Source organism: Acomys russatus, chromosome 14 (genome assembly GCF_903995435.1).
Source record: "Acomys russatus chromosome 14, mAcoRus1.1, whole genome shotgun sequence".
NCBI lineage: Eukaryota > Metazoa > Chordata > Mammalia > Rodentia > Muridae > Acomys > Acomys russatus.
The window spans coordinates 40,482,398-40,507,044 of NC_067150.1; the positions used below are offsets into that span (position 1 = coordinate 40,482,398).

General features: G+C 48.6%; 1 protein-coding gene across 1 annotated transcript; it reads right to left on the reverse strand.

The window, feature by feature from the left end:
• Positions 1 to 6,813: 6,813 nt before the first annotated feature.
• Htr3a (5-hydroxytryptamine receptor 3A) lies at positions 6,814 to 19,557 on the reverse strand. The gene is made up of 9 exons (XM_051156380.1): positions 19,271 to 19,557; positions 16,692 to 16,858; positions 15,509 to 15,553; positions 14,450 to 14,559; positions 12,664 to 12,833; positions 9,099 to 9,259; positions 8,548 to 8,758; positions 8,242 to 8,463; positions 6,814 to 7,611 (listed from the first exon to the last, which is right to left on the reverse strand). The coding sequence occupies exons 1-9, from the start codon at positions 19,335 to 19,337 to the stop codon at positions 7,313 to 7,315; spliced, it is 1,452 nt and encodes a 483-aa protein (XP_051012337.1). The 5' UTR covers positions 19,338 to 19,557; the 3' UTR covers positions 6,814 to 7,312.
• Between the last annotated feature and the right edge of the window lie 5,090 nt (positions 19,558 to 24,647).

Below are 24,647 nucleotides of genomic sequence, written 5' to 3' on the forward strand. Positions count from 1 at the left end.
CCTTTGATGCTGATGACCTGAGCTCAATATTGAGAACCACACAGTAGAGGAAGAACTGGCATAGATTGTTGTTTGACTTCTACATGTGTACTATGATACACACATGAGGGAGAGAGAGGGGCCAGGTGTGGTTGTACACCTTTGTAATCTCAATGCTGGGGAGGCAGAGTCTGGCAGAAGCCTGGGCTGGCAGCCAATCTAGCGCAATCAGGGAGAGCCAAACCAAAGACTGACCATGTCCTGAAAAACAAGGTGGGGAGCACTGGTGGTTGATCTCTGGGCTTCACCCTGAGTTTCACACATACCTGGGTACAGGAGAACACACACACACACACACACACACACACACACACACACACACACACAAATACATTTCTGTGTTAGTTACTTTTCTGTTACTGTGATAAAACACTATGACCAAAACTTATGGAAGAAAAAGTTTAGGCTTCCAGATTCAGGTGGAGAGTCCATAATGGTGAGGATGGCATGGTAGCAGGTGGCCAGGACAGGAAGCTCACACACACACACACACACACACACACACACACACACACACACACACATACACACACACACAAAAAAACTGGATTATGTGTTGGGGCTAGAGAGAGGGCTCAGCGATTAAAAGCTCTTTCTGCTATTGCCTAGCACCCGAGTTGGGCTCCCGGCACACATACCTGAAAGCTCACAATGGTCATTTAACTCCACCAGGGACATCTGACACCTCTGACTTCTTCCAGCACTTGCACACTCATGTACATGTTCCCCCGCAGAAGCATATGCATGTGCATAATTAAAATTCGATCTTTTCCCCAAAGATTTTTTTGATGCAGGGAAGCCCATGAAGGAGGTGGAGGAGGGACTGAGGGAGAGGGGGAGATGGAGAGGGGGAGAGAGTTGGAGGAAGGTAGATATCAATGTCAAGCTGAGCTAAGACATTTTGAGCTTGGCTTTGAAGGTAGGAAGAGCTAACTCCCTGCAGCTGGTACAGGTAGCCCAAGTCTGGGAAAGGCAAGGAGGCAGATTCTCCTTTAGACTTTCTAGGAGGCACTGAGCCCTGTGGCTCCATCTTGGACTTCTGTCCTCCAAGATGTCAACAGCAAACAAATGATACCACCACCATCACCACCACCATCACCCCCCCCCAAAAAAATAAACCCAACAACAACACAGTTCTCATTCCAGGTGAGATAGATGGCTTATTTTGGGTTAAATATGAGAGGCAGTGGCCAGCAATGTGGATTCAGTTATCCTGGATGACATGCTCCACTGTGGACATAGTTACAGTCACAAGACAAATGCCAGTCCGTGCATTTGCCAACTGCACTGTGGTAGGTGGGTCACAGTAAAGCCGGGAAGTCCCTGCTGTAGGGCTAAGGTTCTGTGCCATCTCCTGGCATGCTTAGCTTTGGTTAATGGAAGCTCATGTGCAGTCTGTTAAGTCCAACGTTTTACCCGGTAGTCAAAAGCATGTCAGCCTCGATTCAGACATGGGTGATCAATGGCTATTAATGGGCACTAAAGATAGCCCGTGGTAATTTTAGCTTGGGATCTGCAACATTCCAAGTCTCCACGGTTTTGGATGTTCTAATTGGTCAATCAATATGCACAGATCTGGCTTTTTTTTTTTTTTTTTTTTTTTTTTTTTTTTTAAGAAACTTCAGTTCACAAATACTTGCTACAGGGCAGGTGTATTAGGTTGAGGATTTGACACAGATGGGGGAAGGCAGCACGATTAGTGGGCGTGGCAGTAGCCATACTGTGGACATTGTCCATGTTGTCCTGATAGCTAAAGGAACGATCCCTGAAAGCCCTGCTTAGGATAGCCCTGTCTTCCTCAGTCTTTCCTTAGCCAGGCTCCGGGGTGAGTGAGCATCCCTCAGGCACTTGCCCTGTCTGTCCACTGACTGATCAGCTCCTGTTACTTGTGCCCAGCACCCCACTCTGTAGCACCCCGCTCTGGCCCTTCTTTCCCCAGGACAGTAAGGAGTGGCTCCAAGTTGGTGTAGCATGGGCTGGAATTGGACAGAAAAGAGAAACAGAGTCCTCCGAGGTCTTGTGCTGAGAGAGCTTTGGGTGAGAGTATTCTGCGCTACCAGCCATCCAACTTTGCAGATGGGTGGATAAAGCCTAGGATTCTGTCAGCACATAGGCAGGACCCTCAGAGCGTAGGGCTCAGTTGAGTGACAGAGGGGACGGTGACACAGCTCAGGAATGCTGGTCCAAAGGACAGGCTTGGCCTTGAAAGAAGGGGGCTGTAGACACCACTGGTGAAGGATAGGGGTCTTTATTTGGGAGGCACAGCAGGGAAGGGGGCAATAAGAGACTTTGTGACCGACTTTCCATAAAACTTCTGGGCTTTGCTGCCACCTGGTGGACAGAATCTAGAAGTCATGGTTGTGGTTGTCTTGGCCAGGTATTGGGTATTTCTTTCTGAACCTTTAGTGGGGGGAAGTTTTTAATAGCTGGGGGGTGTGAGTTCCAGAGAACCTGTAGTCCCAGGTGTCACACTCACTAAGCTCTTTCTTCTGTGGGATTACTGCTCATTACAAAGGGACACAGTAGTGCTGCCTTGGAGACCTGGCCAGGCTCAGAATGAGATCCTAGTGTACGCAAGGCTCACACACAGTCAGAGAAGGAACTCAAAGCTGATGTTTTATGGAGGAACTCTATTAAGAAGCCGAGAGTATGGAGTGCGTGTGAGACATACCAAGGGGACAGAAGGGACACTAATGTCTGTATGCAGCATGGCACAGGCAGGCTCGCTTTAGCCTGTGGCATTAAGGTAAGTTCCTAGCTGGATTTGGCTTTGCCTATCCTTACTATGGAACAAGCAGGGCAAAGGTACCCATCCACCACTTACCAGGCTCAGTTCTCACTGGTGCCCTGAGCCAATCAGGAACGACCAGCATGATGCCAGATGTCTCTACTAGAGCCTTGTCTTCACAGGGATTGCAGAGCCCGTAATGCCTATGATATGGGAACCGTGTGAGCCCCACTTTACAGATGAGTAGGTGGACATACAAAGAGACCCGGGATGGGGACAGATCTTCCACTTGGGGTCTGACCCTCCAGGACACGCTCATATTGTTCTCAATAAACATGTTTCAGAAAACAATGGGATGTCCCAGCACAGCTCTGTGCTCTCTCCTCCTAAAAGCTCCAATAGCAAACTGAGGCAGCTCTGTCCTCCCTGGGCACCCTCTCCCAAGCGACAGAAGATAAAGGTCTCTTTTGGAAAGGCCACTAGGAAATGAGAGGCAATTTGCTCTTTTCCAGACTCCTGATTTAATAATCATTGTTAGCATTGGCCTCACCAGGAAGTTCTTCCTCCAGTCTAACCTCCACACTTCCGGGGTGGGGGCAGGGTGTGGAGTGGGGAAGAGATTGAAGAGCTAGGCTTCTATTTCAGGATGGGGTATTCTTATTCCCAAAAAACCACAGTTTGAATTTCTCTGGCCATCACAAGCTTAAATTATAGAGGACTAAGTTAGAAAAATGGAACAACAACACTCCCCCCACCAAAAAAAAAAAAAAAAAAAAAAAACCCACCCAACTCCCAGCTGTGTGCTTGCCTTGGCGGGGCACCTTCAACCCCACAAAGGTCAAGGCACAGGCACCCCATGTGGCTGGAGGAGAAGAGCGAGGAGTTGGTGTTAGGCCAAGGCAGTTGTGTGGGGTGGGCTGTACCAATCTGACTTTATTCTCCCTGCCTCCAGCGCAGCAGTCACAGGCGCTGCCCCTTCTTGCCCAGCACTCCCCTCCCCCAGACATGCAGATCGAGGCAGAGGGAGTGATTAGCATGGGACATTGTCCCCAGATAATGGGCCCCAGCTGCCTCCTGAAAGAAGAGACAAAGCGCCTGGCGGCTCCACGCGCATTATCCCCTCGTTAAATCTCTGTTATTAGATTAGATTCAGAATGTATTGATTCAGAGGCAGGGGGAGGGAGGAGAAGCTGGCTGGCGAACACTGTGCTGTACTCTCCCCCCTAACCCCCATCACCAGGAAACTTTTTCCTCTGAGCTAGCCTAGGGGAACTTGCTGTCTCCTGCGCTGGCCATTAAGCTCAGCCTCCCTGTTCCGGCACTCCTGAAAGCTGCCAGGTGTCCACTCTAGGGCACGCCTTTGAAGCATTGTTGAGCACAGGTGGGCAACATCGGGAGCAAAAGCGGTTTCCCTCCTGGGAGCCAGTGGCAATCTCCTGGCACCCTCGCCTGCAGATTTGCGGAGCACCAGGGCTCAGCACTGCAATGCACTCTCAGTTGTCGCTGATGGAGCTTTCGGGGAGACATACCGGGTGGGGAAAGGACATGGAGCACTTGGAGTGTGAGACGGGGAGGGGAGGGTGGTGCAGTAGGGACATGGCAACTGGAAGCCGGTCCCTTTGCGTTGGACAGAATCAGAAGCAGTGGGGCCATGCAGACTAACACAGTTCTGCCTTTAGAACCTGGAGTGTGCTGAGCTACAAGGCTAACCTCAAGTAGAACCAGAGGCTGGGTCTCTGCCTTGGCCTTTTACTGACTCTTTTACCTAGAGCCTTGCGCTTTCCTTCTCTGGGCCTATATGTCAATCACTCAAGGATTGTCTGCCTAATTTGTCTTATTCCTACCTCAGACTCCCCCCTCCCCAGATGAGGACAGCTCTGGGCTAGATGCCAGTATCTCCTGAGAGCCACCTTGACCCCTCACGCCAAGGACTTCTTGGGACCACCAGACAATGATGGGTGGGAGTAGGCAGGTCTTTATCCAGTCAAAGACTGATTAATTATTCACGTCTCTTGCCACTTGCCACAAGTCTCCCTTCATTTAATCCTAAAGCTCATGTCAGTATCCCAAGCATGAATTTAGGGTCATTGTACCCTTTTATATGATTTATTCCAATATAGCTATGTTGGATAACTCTCTCTGCAGGGTCTCACTATAGCTCGGGCTGACCTGGATCTCATTATGGATGCTAGGCTGACATTGAACAAACAGTAATCCTCCTGTTTCAGCCTGAGCGTGGGGAGTTAGGAAAGGGAGGGAGGAAGGAAGTGAGTGGAGGTGTCCTCAGACAGAGCAATGATCTCCCAGGACATACAGTCCAAGGTTAGCATTGATGAGTAGAAGTTGCTGCACCGGAGACATTCTCCAGCACTGGGCCTCAGTTTCCCATCTATGGTAAGCATGACCCATATGCCGGATCAATGCTCCTATTGGATGTGGCCAGTGGACCAGAAGATGTTACATGTGGCAGCTCATTCCTGAGGTGGTTAATTGGCCGCCTCAACGCTGGGCTCTGTCGCCCCATTGATTGCGAATGAAGGGTGAGAGGGGAGAGATGGGGAATCAATAAGCTGATGAGTGTCTTACTAGCTCTGTGGTTGAGCACTTTGTCAATAGCCACCCACTTAATGGCCAGTGGTGCATTGACTGTCCATCTTTCTAGCCTTGTGGCCTGGGACATGAGAACCTTCTGATAGCGTGTGAGACTATGCCCAGCAGTCCTAGTAGGTACGGCAGCTTTTGGCTCTAAAACCAGGGTCCAAGTGAGGAACTGCACAGCCTATTCTGAACAGTGAGAACTGTCCCCACCTCTTGCCTAGTCTTGCTCAGCCAAAGGCAACTCTGGGTCCCACACTCTCCAGTTCCTAACAGACCCTGATGTCCACACAAGCAAAACAAAACTAAACGTGAAATCCTGAAGCCGTCTCAAAAGGGCATGTGTCTAGGGTAGAGGTGGCCATGAGACTTCAGTCCCAGTTCACCTGAGAAGGTCGCAGCTAGTTAGAAATCTAGGAGTTCTTTCTATACGATGGGGATCTGGGGACAAGAAGCAGCTAAGAAAAGGGAAACCCGGCAAGCCTTTTCTTCAGTCTTAGACTCTTCCAGGTGTGACAAAGCCCAAGGCCCCAAGAGTTCTGCCCTCATCTCAGCCTCCCAGATGGTTTATGAAATGAAATTTCAAAGCTTGGCAGTTTGAGAATGTATTGCGCCGAGTGTTTATACTGACTCCCTTATTGTTGGCAACCCTGGGATACTTTAGGTCATAATGAAACTGTTTGATCATCATCGGAGACACTTTTGATGGGTCCTGTCCCTGTAGCCTGATGTTTGTCTAGTCTCCCTCTACCATGCTTTACCACGAGTGACAAGCAACTCAAGATAGAAATAAGGTAGGAGCAAGCTAAAGTGTCAGAGGAAACCTCATCTATGTGCTCATGAGACTGAGACAGAATATTCCCTTCCTTATATGCCGGTTAAGTGGGGGGCATTGAGTTGGGGACGTTCCTTAGCATCTCTTAAACCCTGGCATCTCGGACTGGTGGCCAGGATAAGATGTATCTAAGAGTGCTATCTCAGCTCTGCCTTCCTCCCAGTCCTGGTTTTCGGTTAGGGGTGCCAGGCACTGGCTAGTAAAAGTTCTCAGAGGAGTCCCTCAATCCAAGCCTTGCAGTTTCTGCCACATCTCCTAAGCACCAAGGGGTTGGGTGCTGGCCGTGGTGCTGAAGGCTTGTCTCTTATAGGGGAAGCTTGGTCCTTGCTTCCCATGTTGACCATGAATCCAGAACAGTGGCCCACATGGATGCTTCCAGAATCTTCCAAGTGGGTCTCAGAAGGCCTTCCTTCTCTCCTCTCATTTAATAAGTGGTCAGCATTGACCTTCAAACCGTAAGCCACCTCCTTTTGTTTCGTCATGATGGCTATCACATTGTCCTCTGGTTCTCTGGCCCAGGAAACAGCAGTCAATTGAAACTGCTGGCAATTCCACCCTACAACCTTTCCCCAAAGCTGAACATAAATGGCCACAGACAGAGAATAAGATATCATTGCATTTTATTATCCCTTACCCCCACTGACTGATGAAGCTAAATGCTAGGGGAGTAGCTACAGGTGAGCTGAAGAGGGAGCCATTAGGGGCTGGGTAAAAATGAATGCAGAAGTCTCAGACACCTATGCTAGAGGATTTGCTTTTCTTCCATCGAAAAACAAATTTTGTGCAAGTGAGCCGTTCCAATGGCCTTAATCATGGAAGGCCTGGGAAGGAAACGGGGGCTTTATGCGTTGATGAGTAAAGTCAGAGGGTAAGAAGGTACTCGGTTTCTCTTGATCTAAGATATCATGCTTTAAAACCATGATGGGGATGTTGGGGATAAAATGGGGGAGGCGGAATGAGTCTTCAGCGCTAAGTTTAGGGGGCCAAGGGTCCAGACACTGTTTGAGTTTACTCAGAGGAATTGGTGTTGAAAACAGGATGAAGAATCTAAAGGGAACTCCTCCATCCTTTTCCTAACCAGCCCCATTACCCCCTCCCTGCCAGGTTGTGCGCACTCAAGAATAATGCCAAACAGACCAGAGCGTGACCAGGGTGATGCTGTAGGCCAGCACAGCCAGCAAGTAGATGCGGAACAGCAGCCTGTCCAGCACATATCCTACTCGCAGCCAATCTCGAGCCACCTCCCGCATCTCATCCCGCTTCTCCAGGAAGTGGCGGATGGAGGATAGCTCTTGCAAGAGCCCACGCACGGCCAGCGAGGCCTCTCTTGGTGGTGGGGGAGGGCTACCTCTGCCCCTTGGAATCTTCTCCAAGTCCTGGGGTCCCCCAACATGGCTGCAGTGGTTTCCCATGGCTGGAAGAACAGAGAATGGGTCTGAAAGGGAAGGCAGCGAGATAGCCTGACGCTGTGGAGGTGGAGTGGGGTGTTAATGGCAGCCAGAGTAAACCCTGGGTGTCTTCCTCAGTTGCATGCTACCTTTTTATTTTCTCTCCCCTTAAGACAGGGTCTCACTATGTATTTCTCACTGGTCTGAAGCTCACTATGTAAACCCGAATGGTATCAAACTCACAGCGACTCACCTGCCGTGTCTCCCAAGTGCTGGGATTAAAGGCATGCACCACCATATCCAGCCCCACCCTGGCCCTTTGCAGCCCATGATCTCATCCTTTACTCACCTAGGCTAATAAGGAGGTTTGAAAGCAAAGCAAAAAAAAAAAAAATCCTGGCTGGGCCTGGTTGTGCATGCCTTTAACACCATCACTTGCAAGAGAAAGAACAGATCTCTGTGAAAGCCAGCCTGGTCTATATAGCAAGTTCCAGGTCACCTGGGCTATCTAGTAAGAGTGGAAAGGGAGGCAGGGTTCCAGTCTGATTGACTTCTTTGACTGAAGCATCTCCTGCTTCCATCCTGTATCCAGTTCCCAGGTCCTATCCAGCATCCCTGGCATGCCACCACCTCCAGATTCTATGTGGATCTCTCACCTGAGCAGTCATCAGTCTTGTTGGCTTGGAAGGTGGCTGGGGGCCTATGGGCCATAGGCTGCTCCCCTAGGCAGAGCAGCCAGGCCATCCTCTCTAGGACCAGGTGCCTCAGCCAGGCAGGTACTGGCCGCTGTAGGTCTTGCTTGTGCACCAGCCGCACGATGAAGATGGTCTCAGTGAGGCTTATCACCAACAGAGCCATGCACACCACAAAGTACACACCTGAGCCAGAGAAAGAGACACGCTAAGTGTAGGGGGAGGGCAGATCCTTGCCACAGTGAATTCTTCTCCAGAAAGAGGCCTTACCGATGAGGGGAGTGCCAATGGCCGTCGCCGGCAGTGTGTCTGACACAATGATGAGAAAGACTGAGTACCCCAGAAGGAGTGTGATCTTGAAGGAGACTCTCTCGCCACTGTCTGGGGGCAGACAAAAGCCCACGATGTCCACAACCATGAGGAAGATACTGGGCAGCAAGAGGCTGACTGCATAGAATAAAGGCCGCCGGCGGATGACCACCTGAGACCAAGATAGAAGTTTGAGGGATGACTGGGCAGACAGGATCCCAGGAACCACCACTCCATTCCCAGCTCCTTCTCCTATAGAACTTCCAGCCTGGATTGCTCAAGGAAGAAGAGTAAGAAAAACCATATTCTGCCTCTGGCGCTGGGCTTATGGCTAATGAGAATAAACATGGGATGCTTCAGTTGAGTTCCCATCTTCCTTGCTCAGGTTGCATGGGATGTGTATGTGCCTGGAGTTGGCAAAAGGCCTACTACGTGCTACCCAGTTTGCCTCCTTATGCTACCCTAACGTGGAGGTCTAGGTGCTTTGGTCATCCACCGCCATGCCCACTCACATAGAACTTCATTTCTGCATAGCTGTTGCTGGTTTCCATACTGAACTCCTGAAACTCAGGCAGCACCCCCAGCAACTCCCACTCGCCCTGATTCATGAAGATTCTCTTGTCTGACCTCACTTCTTCTGGTGGTCTCCATAGGGAAATGTTGATGTCCTGGACTGAGAGAGAAGACAAAAGGCGTTAGAACCCCAAGCAAAGAAGGTGGGGTATAGAGTGGACGATACCCAAGGAGCCTTGTTGTCAGCTCTCTTAGACCTCAGACCTCTGGCCTTAACTTTCAGCCTGGTTTTCTCAACTATACAAAGAGAAGCGATAGAACACACTTTGTCTGTCTCACGAGCCTATAGTGAGGGTGTGGTGCAGAGAACTGCAGGAAGCAACCGTTAGAAAGCTGTCTCTTGCCGGGCGTGGTGGTGTACGCCTTTAATCCCAGCCTCTGGGAGGCAGAGGCTGGCAGATCGATGTGAGTTCGAAGCCAGCCTGGTCTACAAAGTGAGTCCAGGACAGCCAAGGCAACACAGAGAGACCCTGTCTCGAAAAACGAAAAAAGAAAAAAAAAGAAAAGAAAGCTGTCCCTCCATGCCTGTGATCCCAGCACTCAGGGAGGCAGAGGCAGGTGGATCACTGTGAGTTCAAGGTCAGCCTGGTCTATAAATCAAGTCCAGGACAGCCAAGGCTACACAGAGATACCCTGTCTAAAAAACGAAAACAAAAAAGAAAAAGAAAAAAAAAGCTGTCTCTGTGTCTGTCTCTCACGCTCGCTTACACATACCTTCCAAACAGCATTTTATGTTTCTTTGTTAGAGTTTCTCATCTAGGAAATAGGTAAAGCACAATGTTGTTACCTCTGTCTTCAGAGAACTGTCTTTGAAGAATTTTCAAAAAGAGAGAGAGAAATCCTCCTCTGTCTGTCTATCTATCTATCTATCTATCTATCTATCTATCTATCTATCATCTGTCTATCTATCTATCTATCTATCTATCTATCTATCTATCACCTATCTATATATATCTGGAAAGACAGCAATATTCGCTGGAACAAAATATTGGAAAACGTCTAAATATCCAGGCAGGCTTGGTGGCATGTGCCTGTAATCTCAGTACATGGGAGTCAGAGCCAGGAGGATTTCCAGGACATGTTAAGATCTCATGTATTGAATTCAAAGCCCAAAAGTAAAGTGGGGGGGGGGTGGATACTAGAGAAGGCGTTCAACAGTTAACACTTGTTGCTTTTCCAGAGGACCTGGGTTTGGTTCCCCACACCCTGATGGCAGCTCACAACTGTAACTCCAGTTCTAGAGGATCCAATGTCCTTTTCTCTCCATGGACACGAGAACCACACAGGATGCACATACATACATGCAAGCAAAACATTCATACACAGAAAATAAATTAGTTAAAACATTTTTTAAGTAGCGAAGGGGCTGAGGAAATGGCTCAGTGAGTAACGTGTCTGCTGTTCAAGCACAGTTCGATCCCCAGAAGCCACATAAGAAGTCTGGGTGTTGTCATACACACTTGTCATCCCAGCTCTGGGGAAGTGAAGACAGTGGAATCCCTGGGGCTCAATGGCCAGCCTAGCCAAATTGGCAAGGACAAGGAAGAATCCTCCCTTTAAAAAAGAGAAGATGGAGAACAACTGAGGGAGGCACCTTGGGTTGACCTCTGACCTCCACATATATGAGCACCATGTGCATGCACATGTGCAGTGTACACATCACACACACACACACACACACACACACACCTATCAAAAAAACAAAAGAAAATATCTAAATGTCCATTAGTGAAGAAAAAAAAAAAACCATTAAACATCTAGGTGAGTCTATTGCAACTAAAATTTATGAGGAAGACCTCATACACACTAACTTTGAAAAAGGTCAGGGCTGAGCATGGTGGGATTAAAGGCCCATTCCTTTAATCTATGCACTTGGAAGGCAGAGACAGGTGAATCTCTATGAGTTTGAGACCAGCCTGGTCTACAGAATGAGTTCCAGGACAACTAGGGCTACACAGAAAAAGAAAAAGGAAGAAAGAAAGAAAGAAAGAAAGAGAAAAGAAAAAAAGAAAAGAATTCATTGTTGAATCAAGTAGCCATATAGAATATGCATTATGCGATTTCCATAGGTAGCACATGTGTGTGTGTGTGCACATGCATGTGGGTGGAAATGCATAGAGAAGGAACTGTAGGACTCTATCATGTTACGTTGTATTTAAAATATCTGTATGAATGTTTTGCCTGCATGTATGTTTGTGTATTGTGTGTGTCAAGTGCCTATGAAGGCCAGAAGAGGGCATTGGATTCCATGGAACTGGAGTAGAGACAGTTGTAAGCTACCATGTGGGGTGACAAGACCAGAACTTGGGTCCTCTGGAAGAGCGCCAAGTGCTCCTAACTGATGAACCATCATTCCAGGCCCATAACTGAAGTTTAATGTAACAAGTAGGTCAGACAAAAAGGACTAGCTTGCTGCAGTCCAGCAGTATGCCTTTCCCAGCCCTCCACTGAGTATCTGCCATTTATACACTCAATAAAAATTCTTAGGACCAGACACTGTGCTGGAGTCTAATAGTGAACCAGAGACCATGTTCCCACTCCTCCAAGATTATATCTGTGAGAAAATTAGACATAGACTGAACAAGTATTGGCAAGTAATGAAGTTAGTAAGAAAAAACAGGGTTTAAAAAAAAACTGCTAGTCTAGGGGGCTATGGAAAGTCCTCCCAGGAGCTCTTGAGAGCTGGGGCATAATCGGCTGAGTGGAGGCATTGACCAGGCTGTGGTTGGGGTGCGGGGAGCAGGAAAAGGAGGAGAGACAGACAGCCTAGGAGAGAGAACAGCCTGTGATAAAGAGATCAGCCAGGACCTCTAGGCCTCCAGAGGAAGGCAGCTGGCCTGGCACACACCCGATGAAGCTACTGTGAAACACTGTGGGCAGGACCAGGTCAAGGATTTGGACTGGGTCCCAGGACTGCTGGGAAGCCATTGAGGGGTTTAAATGACATGATCAGATTTGCATTTTAATAAGAACTCCCTGGCTGCGGTAGGAAGCGTGAACCACAGTGGGAATGGTGAACGGGGAAGACCAGGGTAGGAGGGGGAATAAGGACACACCGGGTGGGGAGTGGGGGGGGGGGTGGGGTTGGCCAAGGGCTGAAGAGGATTGGGTGGGTCTGAGACACATTTCCTGTCAGGTCTTCTTTGAGATACTGGGTGAGAACTGTCCCTAGCTGTGTGCCTTGGAGCCCATTCACACCACCTCATTAATCCTGGGGGACAGTGAGAACAGCGATACTGGTGCCATCTGGAGGAAGAGCAAGCAGAGGCTCATAGACGTTCGAAAGACAAATGGCATGATATATTGCTTGTCTAGCATGTTCAAGGCCCCAGAACCACAAAGGAACAAGACAAATGAAAGAGCTGAGCCAGGTGAAGGGAAGAGAGGGAGGGAGGGAATAAGTGGTACCTTGATTAAGGGAGGATGTATCAGAGAGACGCTCCTGGCCCCAAGTCCCTAAGAGCCCCAACCTCTGCCCCACATACCCCAAGCCCACATACTCACTGGTATGCAGCCAGCTGGTGAAGGTCAGCGAGCAGTTCTGCACATCAAAGGGGAAGTTATAGATGTCAAGGCTACAGGCGGTCACCACCTGCAGGGGTTTGTAGTTTTGGACTTCGCCTTGATGACTCACATACACATAAGGGATGCTTGGAGACTTCCCCACGTCCACACTGGTCAGGGAAGAGGGACGGATCAATCTGTAGGCTGAAGGGGCAGATCCTGGAAGGCTAAAGATCTTTTGAGTAGCCCAGTAGGGAAAGGAATTCAAGGAGGGTCTGGACAGCAAGAAAAATCCAAACATTTTGTCTGGCCTTAATTTTCCAGTGTTATCAGTCTTAGCTTTCTGACCTGCTATTACAAAAATAAAGGCTGTTTCTCTTGTTAACTCCTTTAGCAACCCTAGCTCTCAAAGGCAGAGAAGAAATCCATGGATCTCAAAACCACTGGCTGTAGGGAGCTAGCTAAGCTGTCTCCAGGCTGTCACACCCATCCCACACCAGACAGAGTAGAACTGACTCCCAGAAAGCCAGTGGTTAGATAGGAAAGAAGAACAATATGTTCCATTCTGACTCTGATTTTTGCTTTGCTTCCCATGTCTAGAAGCCCCCAAAATGAGAGCAGCCATCTAGAGGGAAGAGAATAGAGACCATGAGTAGGAAGTCCAGGAGCCCTGGAAAATCCAACAAGGATTGAGCCCATCCTCTTGACTGAGCCTGGACCCCCAAGGCATGAGGTAGGCTGAGCCCATGGCCTTCTATGTGGTAGACTGAAAAAAATGAAAAGCTAAGATAAAGACAGAAAGAAATTTCTAGAACTCCTGGCAGCTGTGCTATGTGGGGCAGTCAAGGGTGGGTCAAATTCCATGGTCTTCTTTAAGAAAATGCCATGGAGTTGGACAGCACAGTTGATACTGCATGAATCCCTCTGGTACATTCCCTTATTATTTGAGGAAAGGTCTTACGTATTTCAGGCTGGCCTTAACCTTTCTATGTAGTCAGGAATGTCCTTGATCTTCTAATAATCTTACCTCCATCTCCCAAGTACTGGGGTGATGGCCATGTGCCACCACAGTGGGTTTAGTCACGGATGTAGACTTTGTGCCTGCAAGGCACATACGCTATCAATTGAGTCATAGTCCCCAGCCTACTTTCCTCCTTCTATCTGTATTTTCCCCCATGCATTTCCCTTGCCTTTGAACTTGGGTGCCCAATTGGTGGACCCTGGATGAACTTTCAGGATGGAGAGAAAGTCAGCTGGCTGGAGGCAATGGGATCATGCTGGGCTGCTGGAAACAAAAGCTAATGGGACCTACTTCACGCTGGAGGTGCCAATTGTGGCCCATTAGGCACACGTGTGGCTTGGGAGAGCCCAGTCTGTGGTGCCCAGTCTCTTCTGTGACCAGGAGCATTGGCTGCCATCAGTTCAAAAAATGTACTGGTCCCCTCTGAAAAATGCAGCTGTCTCCATTAAGTAATTAGAACTCAGTGTGACATCACTCACTGGCTTCTGTTCCTTTGATGGAGGATCCTGGACTAAGAAGTATAAGGTTGTAGTATCCAAGAGGGGGGGGGGAGGGAGAGAAGAAGGGGGAGAGATGGAGGGAGAGAGGGAGGGAGGGAGGAAGAGAGGGAGGGAGGGAAGGAGGCAGGGGATAATCAAAGAAAAGAAAACTGGGTAAAGGAGAGCTTGAACAAATTCTAAGCTGATCCAGAGAGGTAATTGTCGCTGGTTCCAGCTTCCCTGGCCATAGCCTCCCAGCCCCCTATGCTTTGATGAGAGGACTCACAACTCATTGATGAGGATGTCAGGGACCCAGATGCTGTCTGTGGGGATGGACAGTTTGGTGACATTGTCAAAGTCCTCAGGAGTCCACTGCAGAAACTCATCAGTCCAGAACTGTGGAAGAAGCAGACACTGTCATAGGCAGCTCCCTCTGTCTTTTGTGAGGCTCACCTGCAAATCAGACAATAGGTGGGCATCTTCTAGGGGGAAATCTGGGCATTGACCTACACCCTTCACTGGCTGCTGAGAGACTCCCCCAACCCCTACAACTCTCGATCATCTGTGCATGTGTAACAGCACAGGCCACTGCTGCCTCTTCTGGGGAAGCCTGTAGCCCATTCTTGTTGGTCTCCTTGGCCGTGGGACTGGGTGTGTTCTGAATTAAGGGGTCCTTCAGTGAGACAGAGATGGAGGTGTCTGGTAGGGATACACATCCCTCTATTACACTCCCTGTCCCATAAGTGTGTGATGGTTATAGGGCATGACCATGGCCAGGTTCCAGAAACCTGTGTATGCCTGATGTGTCTACACAGCCTCTAGGACAAGGCCTCTCTGGGTTACTTTTCTCCTCAGAAATCAGCCAAGGCCGGAAACATCTGTATATCAGTGTGACCTACACCTGTCAGAACTGGACAAGTGACAACAAGGCAGCAACCTAAGGGTTAAGTGGATGGCTTCTTCCTGTTTCAATTGCTCAATTTGGTTGTCATCCAATTTAGTGTAGAAGATTGAAGAACTTTCTAGAAGTTGGAGCTGTTCACATTAAAGTAAAGCCACACCACTGTGGTGTGAATTCTCAGGCCAAGAATTATCCTTCCTCCAGGGTTAGCTAGTTAGCACTTGTCGGAGATGCTCCAAAGCATCTGAGAAACCAGGGGTTGGGGCTGGGAGGATGCCCCCCCATCTTCCCCTGACCTCAAGATGGGACATTTTAGACTCTTAGATCTTGATTATGTCTACTGTGCATCAGAACCTTCTCACCACTTCCCTTCACCCTGGCCATTGAGTTTCCTGAGTCCTTGAGAGGGGGACATCCAAGGAAGTGAGAAGCTGGTGTGCTCACCTGCCGGTACCAGATGTAAGTGGTCAGTACCTGGTTCTTCTCATCCTAGGAAAGGAAAGGGAGCTGGCAGGTGGTCCCACAGCCACACACCAGTCAAGCAGGAGCTGGTGTGGACACTGAGTGTCTCATCTGCTGGGACGGCAGGACAGGGGAAGGGGATGGACCTGAGCTGCTGGCCAGCCAGGAGAAGATGGTCTGTGAAGAGGACAGAACTAGAAAGAAATGAAATGGTCTCTTTTCAGCTTCCAGGATACATAGTGAGGGCATCGTGGTATATGCCTGTAGACTAGAACTCAGGGGGCTGAGACAGGTAGATTGTGTGAGCTTCAGAACAGCCTGGAAATACAGTAAAACTGTCTCAATAAGACAGAAAACAAAACCCTAGAGACATGAATTGTGTATAGTTTCTGTTGCTATATGTTTATCATATTCATATATATATTTAATAGTATGTGTATAGATACCTTACCTTTTATTATCTCTCTATACAATATATTATATGCATAAATATATGTACTACATATGTGGACAGCTATGCTATGAAATTAGAATTCAAAACTACAGAATGGAAAAATTGATTACTCTCCTTTTCCCATCTGATTCTGAGTCTGCCTTTCAGCAGCAGCACAACAACCTGCCTTTAGCTAGTCTCTCCAAAGGTGTTCTAAACACTGTGATCCCCTCCTGTATGGGGCAGGGACGTGTAACCTAGCAAGCGGTAAATTCAGGTCCCACCTTCCCACTGCAAGGCAGAGAGTCAAAATTCTGCAATTGCCTTTTTGTCAATCTCCATGCAATGCTGAGCCTCATCTGCCTAGCAGTGCACCCCACCCTACTCTTGTTATTGATTAGTTAATTGACCGATTAGTGTCTACTGTCGCCATTTAGTGACACCTGCCACTCACCTGTGTAAGGCACTAAGGGTATAGAGATGATATGGGGGACACAATTCCCCTCGTGCACTATATGGATAGCCACCTGCAGGTGACCACATCTGGGAAGGGGTGCACCTAGGCCGCCTGGGTTTGTGGTTTGGGCAGCCATGCAGATACAACTTCAGTCTGTCACTAGCCTTGGTGCCAGAACACAAGGACTAGGGCTCTCAATGCCCACTGTACTGGCCAGTAGGCGATTTGGCCTCACATGGCTTCTCTGACCCCTAAACAGGTCGAGGGCAGCTCACCACGCTGAGGATGGCGTACAGGATGACATCGATGGAGACAGTAGTAGGCTTCCTCCAGTCCCGCACAGGCCGCACCCCTTTCCTGTAGTTGGCCAGGAGGTGATCGGACAGCCTGAGCAGAGTGGGCCGGGCAGTGCTGTGGGCTTGCGTGGCTCCCCTCCAGCTGCCTGGGAAGGAGAACAGTGTAACGCGGACGCCAGAGCCCTGCTTCTCTTTGTCCCAAGTTTAGACTCTGTTAAAGAATTTCATCCTGTCGTCAGGTGAACCAGTTCAGAGAGTAAAGACATCTGCCACCAAGCCTCACGGCCTGAGTTCAATCTCAGCATCCGCCTGGTGGAAGGAGAGGACTTCTGCAAGTTGTTCTCTGACCTCCTCATACATGCCAAGGCATATGGCATATGTGTGAAAACACACACACACACACACACACACACACACACACACACACACTAATACTAATAATAACAATACATAATTTTTAAAAAGCCTAGCTCCAGGCCCTGGTGCTATGCTGGGGATTTTGAGCATTCCTTGCTTTCCTTCTGGAAAACAGTGGCAGTAACTAGGAAAGGAAGAGTGACATGTGAAAGCCCCACTGCTGTGGACAGCACACATACTAAAATTGAGACGATACAGAGGTTATGGAGGACCCTGCACAGAGATGGCATGCAACCTTGTGCAACAGTCCATATTTCATTATGTAAAATGAAAGGCAACATGCAGTAGATGTGGACAGCACAGCCCAGAGAGCCAGGGCCCAGACAGCAAGAAGGTAGGACTGAAGAATGGGTTGGTCCTTTGCAAACCAGGGGCCAACAAGGCTGGTTACTATCAAACAGTACTGTGTCCTCATCACCTGCCCTCACGTGTGTCAGCAGGTGACGAGGCATCCTTGCAGGCTCTTCTCTGGTGTGTCATCGGCCTGGCCCCATAAGCTTCCCTCTGGTCTAGAGGGACAGAGGTGAGCGAATAGCAATGGAAGACAAGTGACTATTTTTAAGTTTGTGGTATTTTGTTTTGCTTTTCAGACAAGATCTCACATAGCCTAGGCTTGCCTAGAACTTGCCATGTGACCAAGGATGACCTTGAACTTCTGATCCCTCTGCTGTCACCTTCCAAATGCTGGTATTAGGGGCTTTGCTATACCTCCACTCCTGGAGCTGGGTGTGGTGGTGCACACCTGTAATCCCAGCACTTGGGAGGCAGAGGCAGAGGCAGGTGGATCACTGTGAGTTTGAGACCAGCCTGGTTTACAAAGTGAGTCCAGGATAGCCAAGGCTACACAGAGAAAACACTGTCAAAAAAAAAAAAAAAAAAAAAAGAAAGAAAGCAAAAACCAAACCAAAACAAACAAACAAAAAAAACCCTCCACTCCTGGTTTATGTATGCAATGCTGGGCATTGGAGCAGGGCTTTTGTGCATGTGTGCTAGGCAGGCCTCCACCAACCAAGCCCTATCTCCAGCCTCGAGAGACTTTTTTTTTTTTTTTTTGAGAATCTTCTCTGGAATAATGGAATGGTATCTGCACAAGTCTTCCATTTCAATCTCAGAGCAGCCTGCCAGCGTAGCTAGCAAGACAGACCATTATACAGACAAGAATCCCCAAGGCTCAGGAGGGTAAATAGCATGCGCTGCTAGCCAAGAAACTGAGATCCAAACCAGATTCCGCATCAGCACCTGGGACTCTGAGAAGCTTGTAAGGGGGGGGCGGGTGTGATGGGCTTTGGGGGGGGGGGCTCTTGGAGATCTAGCTACTGCAGCCAGACCTCAGAACAAGGTCATGGCTGGGATGGCAGAGCAAGACAGGCAAGGGAGCCCAAAGCACTGACCACATGCACATCTCTACCCTGCTTCTCCCAGTGACAGCTTGCAGAGGAGAACATCCTGTTCCTGGCCTTCACGCCAGTCCTACCCCTTGGTGGCATTCTTCTCATTGTCCCCCAAGGTGCTAAAAGCCAGCTGTGTGGAAGGAACCAGGTCCCCTGTGGCTGAACGACCTCTTTCTGAGGTAGTCAGCAAAGGGTTGGGTAGAACGGGCAGGGAAGTTTGGTGTCACTGGAGGTGAGCCTTGGAGGAACCTGGGGAGGAGAAAGCTCATGGGACCCATGCAACCGAACCAGCAGACGCGAGAAAAAAATGGTCCTGGTCCTCGTTCTGCTGCTGGAAAGCTGTGCGGCCCTGAACGAATTATTCTCCCTCTCTAGACTGTGATTATAAGAAGAAGAAGAAGAAGAAAAAGTGGACCGAATGAGCTCACAGGTCCGTAGCTGCTACCATTTGTTACGCTGAAAGGCAAGGCAAAGAGACCGTCTCCCAGCACCTATCTATGCAGTTCTTATAGACTGACAACTACTCCACTCCCTTCTCAGCATGGGACTCACTTTGGATTCAACTTCTCACCTAATTAGACCCCACACCTTAGAGTGCTTCCTCACTCATTATCAGTGAGATAACTGACTTTCCTGTAGCCTTTCCGTGGCTCCAGCCTCTCCTACCTTCAGCCTTTTGAGACCTAAGGTCTTCCTCCCACCCACCCACTCATCCTAGGTTGCTATTCCCTTCACCACCAAACTCCTTACCTTCTCCCTGGGCTAGTCGCATGGCAAGGAACACCGCCAATAGCACCTGCGGGATGCCGAGCAGCATGGCAAGCGTCCCAGGCGTGGGAGGGCCTCGGTGCAGCCACTCAGGGTGAGTCCCCCTGACTGCGAGCCTGCACACCCTCTGCCAACCTCATGTCCCAGGCAGCCTGCTTTTCCAACTGCTGTCTGCACCTTGTGAGGCTGCAGCCTGGCACTCCCGGGCCACCAGAGTTGGGGAGCCGCCAAGTTTTCTAGCAAGCAGCTTTTCAGCTAGATCAGGTTTCAGGGCGGGAGGGAGAGGAGGGGAGTCTGCTGGCAGATGTCAGGAGAGGGAGCTCAGCCCACCCATTCAAGTAGGTGGCTTGGCTGCATCTTGCCCAAGAAATGTTTTGGGGAGAGGCCCTAGAGGATCTGTGAAGCGAAGATGCAGCCTGACAGTTGTGAGTTGTATACTGTGAGTCTGTCACTGTCACTGTTGTCCCTTTACAAGTATAGCATGGGGAGGGCCCAGTGGTGGCTTAAGGGGGGAGGGTGTGGGGGTGCAAGAGACATACCTTGGCTTCCCAAGGTGACGTGCTGCCCCTAGCAAAGCATGTGACTGGACATTTTCTGCAGACCTAGAGGATAGCGGGGGTCACACTAAAGGTTTGATCCTTTATCCTCATTCAATTAAACATCTTTTAAGATTTCATTTTGATTTTTTTTTTTTTTTAAGCCAGGGTCTCATGCAGCCCAGGCTGTCCTTGAACTCACTAAGAAGCTGAGAATGGCTTTGAACTCCTAATCCTCTTGACTTCACCCCTCAAGTACTAGAATTACTTAAGGCAGGTGCCACCAAGAATGGAGGGAAACTAAATGCGTTTTTTACATAACTTTACCTGGTTTCCTGGGCTTTAACAGATATCATTAAACATATAACTTTTTGTGATTGCATTCTTACAGTGTGTTAGAGGACATAGCTGAGTACTTGCCTGGCATGTACAAAGCCCTGAGTCCAATCCCTAGCAACACGGGGTGGGGGTTGGGGGGGAGAATGCTTTAGACTAGGGCTGATGGTGCTCACCTGTAATCCCAGGGAGGAAGAGGCAGGAGGACCAGAGGTTCCAGGCCACCCTGAGGTACACAGCTAGTTCCAGAGCATTTTGGGCTACATGAGACCCTGTCTCAGGAAACAAGCAAATAAACAAAAAATTAATTAAAAGTTCAATAACCAAATGGACCAGGCACTGTGACACTGTGATCTGCACCTGCAACCTCAGCGCATTTGGGAGGCTGAGATGGGAGAGTGGTGATCTCTGTCTCTGTCTGTCCCTGTGTCTGTCTGTCTGTCTGTCTGTCTCTCTCTCTCTGTTTCTGTCTCTCTCTCTCTGTCTCTGTGTGTGTGTGTGTCCCTCTCTTCCTCACTCCCCCCTAACAATAGTAACGTATATACTTTAAAGATTTATTTTTACTTTTAATTATGCACATATGGATGGGTGTGGGAGAGGTGGGTGGATATGCACGTGTGTGAGTACAGGTGCCTTTAGAGTCTAGAAGAGGACATTGGATCCTCTAGAGCTTCAGATACAGGCCATGTAGGCCGCCTGTCATGGGTGCTAGGAACTGAATGTGAGTCCTTGGCAAGAACAATATATGCTTTTAACCTCCAAGGCATTTCCCCAGCCTTGTAAAAAACTTTTTTGAATGTCATGTGTAGTTGTTTTTATACATTTTATTAGATATAATAAGTACGTGCAGTTTTCATCATAGAAAATTATGAAGAATAATTACAAGCACCCATAGGCTTCCTACCCCAGAAAGAGTATGTTCTTCTGTGAGTTCCTTCCATAAAGTATATAGTTTAAAAAATAGGAGATTAGAAAGATAGCTTAATGGTTAAGGGCACTGAATGTTCTTCCAGAGGACCCAGGTTCAATTCCTAGCACCAAAATGGCAGCTCACAACTGTCTGTCACTCCAGTTTTCGGTGATCCAATGCTCCTTCTGACCTCCTTATTCTCTTGTATGCACACACATAAAAATAAATAAATGAATGAAATATACTACATATATCATTTCATAGCTTTCTCCCCTTCTTTTAAAAAATTTTTTATCATTTATTTATTTTTGTTTATTGATTTTTCAAGACAGGGTTTCTCTGTGTAGCCTTGGCTGTCCTTGACTCCCAAGCTAGCCTTGAACTCACAGAGATCGGCCTGCCTCTGCCTCCCCAAGTGCTGGGATTACAGGCGTGTGCCACCATGCCTGGTTTATGTAATGGATTTAATCTTGAGTCAAACCAAAGATCTCATATATGTTAGGCAAATACTCTACCAATTGAACTAAGTCCGAAGCTCCCTAAATTATAGTTAAAAGATAAACATATGCCTTGGACAGGCTGCATCCTTTCCTCATGCGCATGTGCTATAGGCTCTGCACACAGCACTGTGACATTTCTTGGCAGAATCCCTTCCTAGGGACGCTAGCCAGGATTTGGTTCGATAAGGTTCCATCAAGCTCACAGAGCTCCCGTTGCTCTTCTATAAATTCATTTGCTTCACCACTAACCATTCAGAAACACAAGCAAAATCAACCCAGAGATTTCCTCTTGAAAGACTGGAAGTGCGACCAAGTGGCAGACCAAAGGACACTTGGTAAATAGGGGATTTTAAAATCATAAATAATGTGTCAAGCCAGACATCCCCAGAATGAATATTCTCAGACTCCATGGTTCATAGAAAGGCAAGGCAAGACAGGAGGGCCCAGGGGGCCACCTGAGCTTCTAATCTGAGGACCAAAAAAAAAAAACCTCAGAGATGCCAGCTGGAGGCCAGCTAAAACTCCTAGGTTACCACTAGCCTTTGCTTGGGGGCCACTGTACCTGCAAAGTTACTGCAGATGGCTGCAGGGTCTTGCCTCTCATTCATATGCATTGTGAGGCCTGCAAACAGCATGCTGCCACTCCTTGATGGGCTCCAGGGCTGGGTCTTCAGCAGACTTAGGGTCACTATGGCAGCCACTTCACCATTAATGAGCTGGCAACTGCTCCCCCACAGCCTAATCGCTCATTTGAAGACAGAAAGTCAGGAGGAAGTATCCTAGAGCCACCTTGTCCTGAAAGGGGCCACACCACGGTGGGAGAGAAAAGGGAAAGGAGAACCAGAAGATATTTGGCGGGGGGGGGGGGGGGGTGGACCTAGAGAAGAAGAGGGAGAACTAAAAAATAGAGGGAGAAAGAAAATGGGGGAGGAGACAAGGAGGGAAAATGGGAGGAGGTAAGGAAGAGGATGCATATGAGGCAAGTGGAGGTAGAGTGTGAAGTGCCCCTTGCCATCCCCCTGCCCTGGGAAGTGGGCCCTCTACACTGTAGAATGGGATGCCCACCGTGTATGTACATCAGGACCTATTAAGAAGTAGGATGGATAGGGCTGGAGAGATGGCTCAGAGGTTAAGAGCATCGGCTGTTCTTCCAAAGGGCCCGGGTTCAATTCCCAGTAATTACATGGTGGTTCACAACCCTCTGTAATGGGATCTGATACCTTCTTCTGCCAAGCAGGTATACATGCAGACAGAGCACTCATAAACACACCCCCAGCTGCTTGTGAGGCTGAATTAAGGGGACCAGGGTTCAAGCATGGCTGGGGGTATATACTCAGCTCATAGCAAGCTTGCCTAGATTCAGTGCCCAGCCCTTCACAAAACCAGGCATGGTGGTGCACACTTGTAACCTCAGTCCTGGGGAGCAGGAAGATCAGAAGTTTAAAGTCAGCTTCGATAATACAGTGAGTTCATGAGCAACCTGTGGTACACATAACCCTGTCTCAAACAAACAAACCTGCAAGCAAAAAGTTTAAGACTAGCCTGGGCAACTTAGCGAGACCCTATCTCAAAATTATAAAGACTAAAACAACAATAATGGCATCAACATAATCTCTAGATGTGGCAGTTCATATATGCCTATATTAACTATTTATATAAAACTATGTGCCTATAGTCAGCATGAGAGAGCTGAAGGCAACAGAAGCAGGAGTCTGAGGCCAGCCTGAGCTACATGAGATCATAGCTCAATCAAAGAAAACCCCTCCAAAATATAAACTAAATAAAAAATATTTAGAGTATTCAGACGGCTAAAAACAGTTCAGTTGAAGGGCGTACCTTCCTAACACTGCCACCCTTTAGTATAGTTCTTCATGCTGTGGTGACCCCCAACCGTAAAATCATTTCAGTGCTACTTCATGGCTATAATTTTGTTATTATTATAAATTGTAATGTAAATATCTGATATGAGATCCCCAAGGGGGTTTCCACCCACAGGTTGAGAACTGTTGTTCGCTCTTCAACACTAAGAATTAGAAAAACAAAACAAAACAAAACAAAAACCCATGAGAAAGCCCAGAGATCCTGTCCCACGGGCCGCAACCCTTCACTTCTGTGTTCAGTACTGGAATCCTCTGGGACATCCAATTGGGTTAGGAGGAAAGAGGATGCACTGTATGCAGCGTGTGCATTAGAGAATTAGTCCCTCAGATAACAGGATTAGAGGGAGCCGAGCAGGCCACGGCCGCTGATGGAGATAGATTGCCCCGGAGCCTTTCTGATGGAACAGCAATCAAGTTTCCCCCGAAGAAATGTCCTAATAATGGATTTGATGGCACAACAGTCAGAGGGAACTTGGAGCCACAGCCAGTGGCGGGGTGTAAATTGCCTCAGATGAAACTGTGGAGTCACTTTTGCCCCCTTTAAACAAGATAAGAATTAGCGTGAGGCCTTGATGAACTCGCCTTGGCCAGTGGGACGAGGGAACAGCAGAGGCCTGGCTAATTTGATTCCCGAGCTCGGCTTCAGGCCGCCAGGCTCCTCCCAGGGAATGGAAGCAGACACTCAGATGGCATATGGCAAGGAGCCAGTCTGCCTAATGAAAAGCTCTGAGAGTGCAGAACCCACAGGCCTAGCCTGGCTCTTTGTGTCCAATATTCCCAGCAATGGAGGAGGAAGGCCGGACCCACAAAAGTACATGCTGGAGTGTGTTGTCAGCCATCCAGGGATGCCGTCATGCATGCACCCTCCAACCCACTTCCCAGGTTGAAACAGAACTCAAGTGAGGCACCTGCTCGTGCCTTAATCCTCACAGCTGGTTTGGGATAGAGCTGAGATCCTCCAGGCTCCTGGCTCTAGCGTTTTCCATTGCAGCTGTGTTTTCTGTCTTCCACAGTAAATTTTTACTAGTCTGTAAAACTTTTACCACAAAAGATCCTGGCCATTTAAAACCTATAAAGTTACAAAAACTGTGGCCAATGGCAACATCTGGCCCCACTATGGGCCCACCTGCCAGGGAGAGACCAGGAGAGGCATTTATCTGTCTGGCTTGTCCTTACGGTGTTGATTGAAATGCTCAT